We start from the raw sequence: 9,987 nt of genomic DNA on the forward strand, positions 1-9,987 counted from the left end.
CTATCTTATAGTTATTCTCCATGTTCCCGAAACCCTAGTCTCCAAGACAACATGTATGGACATCTTCCATAACAATAAGAGCAACTTTCCTTTTCTTGGAATGCACTTATTCCTCTTTCTTTAAGTCATAAACATGCTCCTCAAGTTTATTCCTCTTTCCATATCTCCAAGATACTCCTTTGCTCTCCAAGTCTACACGACTCCAGCTCAGCATCTTGACTCCACATGGTCTTCACCACTCACTACGACATCTGCTTCAGCAACTACGTCAGCGACTACTTCAGGGCAGACATCTTACATTTTCATTACTCCTCTCCAAACCATCAACTGTCGAGTATTTCCTCTATTTTCTATAATAATTTTTTCGCGGCCCATCAATTCGTTCGGCACAGAGAATCAGCTTGTCCCCAAGCCTAGCATATGGAAAACGAAAAACCGTCTCACTCATCCAAACCCAAAACGTTTTGTAAGCAGGTAAGCTGATGCGTCCCGAATCAGCAGAAGAAACAAATCAAGAAGGCTTGGCTTATAGAGTCTGGATTAAACGAGATGAGTTTCAAGATTTATGAAAAATATATTTATGAACATGTTTCAGTCCAAAGAAAAAAAAGCCCAACAAAAAAATACAAGTCATGGTTGTATAATATAATATATCAATCTGATGGTAATTCGAAGACCGTCGACCATGCGAAAGTACGAGATCATACAAATATTTGTACGACCAGAATCCTTCAATTTCGGTCAAGTCAAGACATTTATTATTCTTGGTCTAAGTCTTCCTATTTTTAAAAAATTTCTAAGTTCAATGTATGACTAGTTTTTTGTATCTCAACCTTTTGTATGTCTTGCATATTATATAAAAGTCATTTGATAAATTAAATAAAATAAGTTGTGAGTGATTATTTTTTGGAACCTTGAGAGTAATTCTCATTTCTTTTCAATGGTGTGTAATATTCATTGATTGATCCGCCTTGGTGCGTCATATCCAAGGGATCAACCCGGCTTATCAATTTAATTTCATCATCATTTGTGTCGCTATTCTACCAACCAAAGGGTCTTCATTTGGTGTTTAAACAGTTCAGGTGATGAGTTTCATATAATCCTCATTGGTTCTGCATCAGACTTCATCCGGAGGTTCCATCGCCTATCTTCTTGTTGGATCATCGCTAGCATCAGGCATTAAGTTTAATATACCTCTTGTTGGATCTACACGACCTTTAGAAGCTTAGGATTATCCCTTTCAGTCCGGCTGAGTGATCCTTCTATTTAGGACGTATCACAAGCTTTTCTAATACATCAAAATCTCAAAGTTCCCATAGTATCATAACGTGAATCAAGCACAACATCCAATTTAATCACCCACTCATCTTCCACGGACAGAACCAAAGGTAAAGGTTGTAACGATGTGATTCTGTCCCAACACAAGTTTCAACTGAGAAATGTGAAAAATATATTGGATACGCGATTCCACATGTAGTTTGCATACGATAGGCTACAATACCAATCTTCTCTAACACCTGAAAAGGTCCATAATAACATGCATCCAATTTCTTACAAAGATGTTTTGTAACATCTTTGTAATAAATTATGTCTATATGGGTGGAACTTAAAAAAATCTCTCACCAAAAAAACTCCAGGTCACTACGATGCGTGTTAGCATTGTGTTTCATCAATTTCTAAGAATGCACCAAGTGAACCTTGATATTACGCAACCATGCATCTCGCTCCTGCAAAGATTGTTCCAATTTAAAATTACTAGTGTAGCCACTTTCATAAGCAAAACATTTAGGAGGATCACGGCCATACATCAGTTTGAATGGATGTGTGATAGCTTATGTTATACGAAAATTCAGCCCACACAATAAAATGAAACCATTTATTTGGGTGAGACGACGTTTACACATGAGGTAAGTTTCCAAGCAGCGGTTAAGAACCTCAGTTTGACCATCCGACTGTGAATGATAGGATGTACTATACTTCAGCTTCGTCCCAGCCAAACGGAAACCCATTTGCCAAAAAAACTCAAGAAAATCATGTCCCTGTCAGAAACAATGGAGAGAGAGAGAGAGAGAGAGAGAGAGAGAGAGAGAGAGAGAGAGAGAGAGAGAGAGAGAGAGAGAGAGAGAGAGAGAGAGAGAGAGAGAGAGAGAGAGAGAGAGAGAGAGAGAGAGAGAGAGAGGAAATCCATGGACTTCTACTCAGTATAGAAGTGATGTCCACAATATGAGCATATTTTCTCAAGATCCACAACAACCAATATCACGTTTTTCCTGCTGACACTGGAAGGCCTTCAACGAAATCATTATTATGTTTAATCTTTTCTTGTATAAAAAGATGCGGACCTAATAAATAAAAGTATTGACTAAAAGATTGTTAGAGAAATATAAGGTAACATACTGTTAGTTGAAATTTAAAGTAAGCTCAAAATATTATTAGTTAATGAAAGGGTGCAAAAACCTTGTTTAAGTATATTTTTCAGAATGATTCTCTTTTAATAGTATAGACTACATTTTGATCCGTGCTTTCAAAGCGCAGGATAATTTTTCGTTGAAAACTTTATTTAATCTCACTTTCTCTTTATTTAAAGTAGGCGTGGACATAGAATCTGTAGCGCGAAGTCCGAACTGAATCCAAACAGAAACTAGATCCGTACCCGGTCCAAAATATAAGAAATACCAGAGTGGATTTTGTAGGGTGGTACAAAACATATCTAAACTCGAAGTAATATTACCCTAACCCGAACGAGTAACCCAAAAAACGAAATTCCAAATTAATCACAAATATAAATATTTGATACATATATATGTACTTCAAATTTTTAATTCTATCTTTATTTTCAATGATATTTAAAAATAAGTATTTAAATTTTAAATAAGTAACTTAAATATCTAATTCTATATAAATAAGTATTTATTTCTTATGTTTTGTTTTGTTTTTAAATTTTGTATGTAACTTTAGATATATCCAAACCAACGATATACAATTATTTTATGGGTTTTAGGCTGTGATACAAATTAGAATTAAACCGATGTGTTATATCTGAAATCGATCTGTATTTATAAATTTTCCAAATAAGACCTATAATGTGATCTAAATTAGAACCAAAAAGTTCAAATAAGAATACCTGAACGAAGCCTAACTTAAAATGTGGTTTATGTTTTGTTCAATTATTTATATTTGATAAATATTTTACATTTTTGTTGGAATAACCCATAAAACTATACTCATAAAAAATATCAATAATAACATCTTCTATCATATTATTAAGTATCAATAGTAGCTAACTATTAATATTTATTTGATGAAATATATATATATATATATATATATATATATATATATATATATATGATTAACTATATGTTATTCAACCCGTCTTTAAAGCGCAAAATTATTTTTATTATAATATAAATTAACTATATGTCATTCAAACCGCCCCTTACTTGGTAAATATACTGAATTGTTTTCAATGTTCTAATTTAAATATGTATATTAAAATATAAAATTATTTATTAGTTTATATACCTTAATTTAATATTTTGGTTTAATAAATTGAAGTATGTTGTAAAATTCATGAATCTATGTTATTATTTAAATTTATAATGTATAAAATAGTCAATAAATGGATTAAGTTAGTTTACATTTATTAATTGGTGTAGTAATTTAATTATGAATATAATATTATAGGAATGTTATTTCTTATTCTATAAATAAAAGAAATTAATGAATATTCGTTTATAATTATATTTAATATTTATTATTAATTTTATTATTTAAAAGTACATATTAAAAAGAAATGTATATTTATATTTTCAATAAAAAGGTAATAAAAGGTATTATTAAAATGCAATTTTATAAAACGATACTTAAGAATATCCTTTTAGATATCTTCTTTTGAAAATATTAAAATAACAGGTAACATATGATATATGTTTAGTAATAACTAAGTTAGTTGTATGAGAAAAAAATAGGAAGTTAAATAAATGTTAAGGTCTAACCTAAACTATTTGTAAATAGAGAAAAAGTGCTTCTATTTTAATAGTATTGATTGACATATTTATTACAAATTATAACTAAATTTCCAAAAATATTAAATCATAAATAAAAAGGAACAATCAGAAAATATTTGTTGGCTTCAACTGACTAGGTTTTTTTTTTGTTTAATCAACCAACTGACCAAGTTTACTATCAAACATGCATTTGGATTATTTAACTTCGAATTGTATGTACTGTTCACATTTATTAAACTGTAATTCTACTCATGTTTCATTCATCATCTTTTTTATTTGAACAAAAATTTGAGTTTACGATAATCAATGTTTTTAATTTGCCTCCCTTGTAGAATAAATAGATAGTAAGTTTTCTTTGTGATAGTTGGCCATTGTGATTGATAATCTTCACTTTGAAGTTCATCACCTTTTTTTCTGGCACTTGGAATGTTCATTATTTCAAGAGGTATTTTATTGCAATAACACTCTCAGAAAAATTATCCACCTGTGTTTTATTGGAGGATGATATCAAGGAGATTAAGGAACAATTACAGGATATATCAAGACTGATTTTATGCATCATTTTTACTGTTTGTATCAATTGTATTTAGAGTATATTATCTGTTTTAGGCAACTCGTATTGTGTAAAGGTTGTACAAAGAACTACGAGATGAAAAACTAAATTAGAGGTTATTTTTTTCTAATCAAAAGTTATAAATGCAAGCAAATTTTATCAAAATGGTTAACAAAAATGTATCGTGTTACTTAGGGCCTAGGGGTTATTGGTTGTTGTATTTGAATATATTTGAAAATCCGAACTAAATTTAGTGTTATTAGTTCTGTGATTTTAAAATCTGTATTAAAATCATGTGTTATTGGTTTAATGATTCATAAATTCTATATTAAATCAAATGTTATTCAATCGTACGGATTTAAAATATATTTGATTTTATAATAGATTTGAATGAATTTGTTTAGATTTTTTAGTTAAAAATACAAAGACTGAAATCCAAGGAAAAACCTCCGGATTTACATATTTTACTTGGATTTATAAATACTATATGGATTTCTAAATCAATCAAAATATAATAACCAATATAATTTTAGCTATAACCTCTGAGATTCTAAGAGCATGTTTATTGTAGGTCTCTTATGTTAGGTCTCTTAGCGTAATATAAGATATAGTCTCTTAGTTTTAACTAAAAAATCTAAGAAACGTCTCTTAAATAAGATATATAAGAGACGTCTCTTAGCTTTTTTAGTTAAAAACTAAGATACCGCATTTTATATTACGCTAAGAGACCCAATCTAAAAGACCTGCAATAAACATGTTCTAATCGTATGTTTGTAGACCGGTTCAAACCAAAGAACCAGAACTCATCTTTGGGTTGGGTTATACATGGAAACTAAGCAATCAAAGAGGCTTTTGCCATTGCCAAGGCACCTTCATAGCTCCGATTTGCACCAATGTAACCACTCATATGCACAAACACACATCCCGGAATTGAACTTTCCTCTGAGAGCTTCTCCTTTTCAAGACCTCTCCATGAAATTGGCAAAGCTTTACGGCTCTCAAACTTGTCCGGTGAAACCGAAACCGCCTGGATTCTCCAGTTTTCGCTTCTATCATCCTGAAATTACATGCAAAACACTCACTGGCTTAAGAGAAATAAAGGTTTGAACATTGTAATATGCATGAAACTGACCTGGTAAAGGACATATTTTATGGGAGGATCAATCTTCATTTCTTCCTCAAGCTCGAATATATGGAGTTTCCACTGTCAAAACACACACAACTCTTAACAACTTTCAAAGGTAGTAGTCCTTATTATTCTCATTTTTAATTCGTAAGCAAATTCTAACTTACTGGGCATTGTTTGTTGAGCTTCATGATTTCTCTGCTGGAGTCTACATCATGACGTTCTGCAAGACACTCCATAACAATTGACCGAGCTGGTAACCATGATCTTCCGTGAAAATGAACACACTATCAAAACGTAGAACACAGAGATTAGCATTGGCTGTATTCTCAATTCACGCTCAAAGAGGCAGACAATTAAACAGATTCTGGGCACCAATCAGTTCTTATGAAACCAGGATAATAAAATGAGTTTCATATATTTACCAGTAGACAACATTTGTTATAGTATCCACATTAGGCTCATTCATTCAAAGCAATTTCCACACTAGATTTAGTTTGGTACTCTTAACTTTTCCTTAGTTGCATCTTTCTATTCTGAAAAAAGATCAGAGGCAGATGAATAGGATGAGGGAAAAGAAACCTGTAAGAACTCAGAGCCAGCAAGTTCCATTGCCCGATGAAAGGCTTCATCTTCTTTGCTACTAGACTGATCAGGCTCAATCCAGTCTAAGTTCAACCTTCCAATCCTATGCGCCAGGCTTGTGTTGTTTACATATCTTGGAGGCTGGTCAGTGTCGTATTGATGGATGCCGTTGTCAATAGCATCTACTGCCTGTAATTTTATACAACAACGAGTTACCTTCAAAAAAAAAACAAGTGAAAAACATCACAATATATATGAAAGTCTAGATGAAAGTTCAAGAACTGCTCCACGATCCTAACATCAAAACTGCAATATCTTCTTTGTTAGCCCAGAGATACTACTACTTAGCAAAATTTGCCAATCTGCCAGCAGATTCAGTAACCTGTGCCCATCAATGATACACTAAACTATCAAAGACATAATAGCCAAAAACTTTAGCTTGTTCTTTGCTGTGAATACACACCAAAGAATCTAGAAGTGAAAGTAAGAAAGATCACCTCAATGAAGTTTTTGTACACAGCTAGAAACAATCGCTGCACATCAGGATGCTTCTGATCAAGCTGAAGCTCCTTAGCAATTATCTCCAAGCCATAGTGCTAAAAGGCAGAAGCATGAGCACAAATATTCTCTAAAAGCCCACCAAAATCTCAAGAATGCACCTTCTCTTACCTTATAGATAAGCCCTGCACTACTGAGTTTAGTATTAAACCCATGTCCAAACACTTCAGTGAAGCCTTTCTGGTGATGGTCATAACGTTCACTCTCAGGATCATACACACCACCAACATCAAGAGCCGCATCAAGCTTCTCCAATACCTTATAACCACATCACTTACCATTCAAGATTGTACCTTTACAATAAAAGTCAAGCCTTATCGCTATTCCCAGACCCATTTCTCGCAAACCCAAAACTGAATCCAAAGGTAGAAACGCTCAATTAGATGGTGGGTAGACCGAATTCGAACCTGATGATCTCTGGTACGGACGATCTGGGCACCAGAGAATCTGGAGGAGAGACGAAGCATGAAGCAAGCTAAGGTTTCGTCGCAATGGAATGTTCCATTATGCGTCCCGACCCGTTTCGTCGAGAAACTCGCTCGGAAGTTTCCAGAACGTTTCGGAAACAGAGAATGATTCCAGATTCTTCCGCAGAACAGAGCTCTCGACCCAAGCATGGCTGAAAGGGGAAGACGAATGGTCAACGACTAAAACCCTTGACATCGTGGGTTTATGCTCGACTAAAAACGTCGTCGTTTTTGTTCTTTGTCAAAAACGCTTCTGTGTGCGCGTTTACTTTTGTCCACTATTGGAGTAGACTTAAGGCTCCGAATGCAGAAAGCGGATCAAGTTGCGGTTCTAGCGGATCTAACAGATCGAGTAGAACAAGAGTAGATCAAGCGTATCGAGTAGTACAAGCGTGGATCAAGTGAATCTAACGGTTCAAAACATATGTTTGAATGGTGAAAGTGGATAAAAAGTGGTTCAAAATATTGTACAAATTTAAATTAATATATATAAATATTTATTATACTATTTATTTTGATAATTAAGAAAAATTATTCTTAAAAATACTTTATAAATAAATAAAATTTATTCACAATATAATATAAAAATATATTTTAAACATATATATTATTCTTTTTAAATGAAATATTTATCTTATTTAGGATGATTTTAAAATTTTAATTATGTTTATTTATTTAATTTACGATTATTTAAAAATAATAATAGTCAATATAAATATAATAAATCTTAATATATATTTAATAAATCTTAATATATATTTTTAACAATGATAAACTTATACATAAATAAATTTAAAGTATATATTGGTAGAATGATGAATTTAAAATATATTTTAACTATAATAAATTATAATGAATTATATAACATTACTTTATTATAATTATAATAATATATTACATGTTAAGAAAAAAGAACCACTTGTACCACTCCAAATATGAAAGGTGTTTACTGTTACTAGTGGTTCTTAGGTTTTCTTTACAAAATGAACCACTTGTGGATCAGATTTTTTTAAAAGTGGGACATACACTTTGTTATTATTTTTCTTGAATGGCAAATATTAGGTGGATGCTTCACAATAGTGTAGGAACCACTTTTGTTCCATCTCCCATTCGAACTGTTTGAGTGTGAATATAGAGCGGAACCAAATGGTGGTTCCTCTACTTAAGTGGAGCCTGCACCTCAACATTGCCATTCAACAAAAAACTAACAAATGTGTAGCATTCTCTCTTAAGTAGTTTTGATCCACAAGCGGTCTAAACTTTTGAGCAAATACATTGATCTGCCTTCAAGAGTAATAATGCTCAACAAATGGAGTGTAATGAGCAGTCCATGTTTTACTTTTATTTTTATTATTTTTAAAATTAACAGTTTTTAATTTTTTTTTAACTTTTATTATTTACCGAGTTCATCTTTAACTGATCTATATTATAATTATTTTTATATTTCAATTCAATTTAATACTTGTGAAAAAAAGCTAATTGGTAAATTTAAAAATCAATATAAAATGTCTTTTTTAAAATAGATAATTTGAATTAGTTATGACAATCTATTTGATTTATTTGCTTATAATTGTAAATGAATTCATAAATAAATATTTTAGAAATAACTAAACTTAGTTATAAAAGAAAATAACAATTTAATTCTTTGAGAAATAATTCTAAATTGCTTTTACACCGCTTATATCAAAATGTAATTATTGTAAAACTCAAATAATAATATATGTTTTAAATAATTTTTGATTATAATTGAATAAAATTTTATTTTTTCATTCATAAAGTATTTTTAAAATCACCTTTTCTAATTATGAGAAGTGTATCGAGCAGTCCACTATTATTACCCGTACTAACAAAATAAGGTATTCATAAAATAATGTATTACTAATAGATTCTGAATATTTTAAATATATATATTGATTCCTTTTTGTATAATTCAAAAAATTTATATATATTTATAACTAACTTGTTTATAGAATGCTACATTTCATTCATTTAATCATTTAAATATATATTTTGAATTCATTAATAAGTTTTGAAAATTACGAAATATTAATCTGTATAATTTAAATTAGTCAGATATTTGGTTATGAAATAAATAGTAATATAAAACCTGTTTTGTCATCTAATAGAAACTTTTATATATTTTTCTATAAAAATTTTAATACTTTCAACCATTTTTTATTCACATTCGCTATTCAAATATTTTCTAATATTTTAAAATTAATGTGATAGTTAATATTAAAGCTTAAATTATTATACTACTTTATCAAAAACATAATTATTTTTAAGTCATCAAAAATTAGATATAAATTTCATTTTACAGCTCAATGTGTGTGTATATATATATATGTGTGTGTTTAAAATAATTTTGTATTATATTTTGAATAGAAATTTTGTAACATTTTTAAAATACATACTTTGAATTATAAATCAAATAGCAATATAAATTATTTTAAATATATACAGTATTTTGAACCACTTTATATCCATTTTCACCATTCGACATGTGTTTTCACCTTTCAACATAAAATTATATATTATTTTAAATTTATAAATTATTTTGAACCATTTATTATTCACTTTCACTATTCAAAAATATGTTCTAGACCGCTAGATCCGCTCGATCTGCTTGATCCACTCTTGTTCCACTCGATCCGTTTGATCTGATAGATCCGCAACGTAGATCCACTT

At 30.4% G+C, this 9,987-nt stretch overlaps 1 protein-coding gene across 1 annotated transcript; it reads right to left on the reverse strand.

Annotated features, from left to right (window-relative positions):
- Positions 1-3,482: 3,482 nt before the first annotated feature.
- Positions 3,483-7,888, reverse strand: LOC103873492 (UPF0160 protein). Its single transcript, XM_009151904.3, has 7 exons — positions 7,240-7,888; positions 6,944-7,090; positions 6,772-6,870; positions 6,272-6,463; positions 5,857-5,976; positions 5,696-5,767; positions 3,483-5,620 (listed from the first exon to the last, which is right to left on the reverse strand). Exons 1-7 carry the CDS (start codon positions 7,447-7,449, stop codon positions 5,396-5,398), a joined length of 1,065 nt encoding a protein of 354 aa, XP_009150152.1. The 5' UTR covers positions 7,450-7,888; the 3' UTR covers positions 3,483-5,395.
- Between the last annotated feature and the right edge of the window lie 2,099 nt (positions 7,889-9,987).

This window comes from Brassica rapa, chromosome A06 (genome assembly GCF_000309985.2).
Source record: "Brassica rapa cultivar Chiifu-401-42 chromosome A06, CAAS_Brap_v3.01, whole genome shotgun sequence".
Classification (NCBI taxonomy): Eukaryota; Viridiplantae; Streptophyta; class Magnoliopsida; order Brassicales; family Brassicaceae; genus Brassica; species Brassica rapa.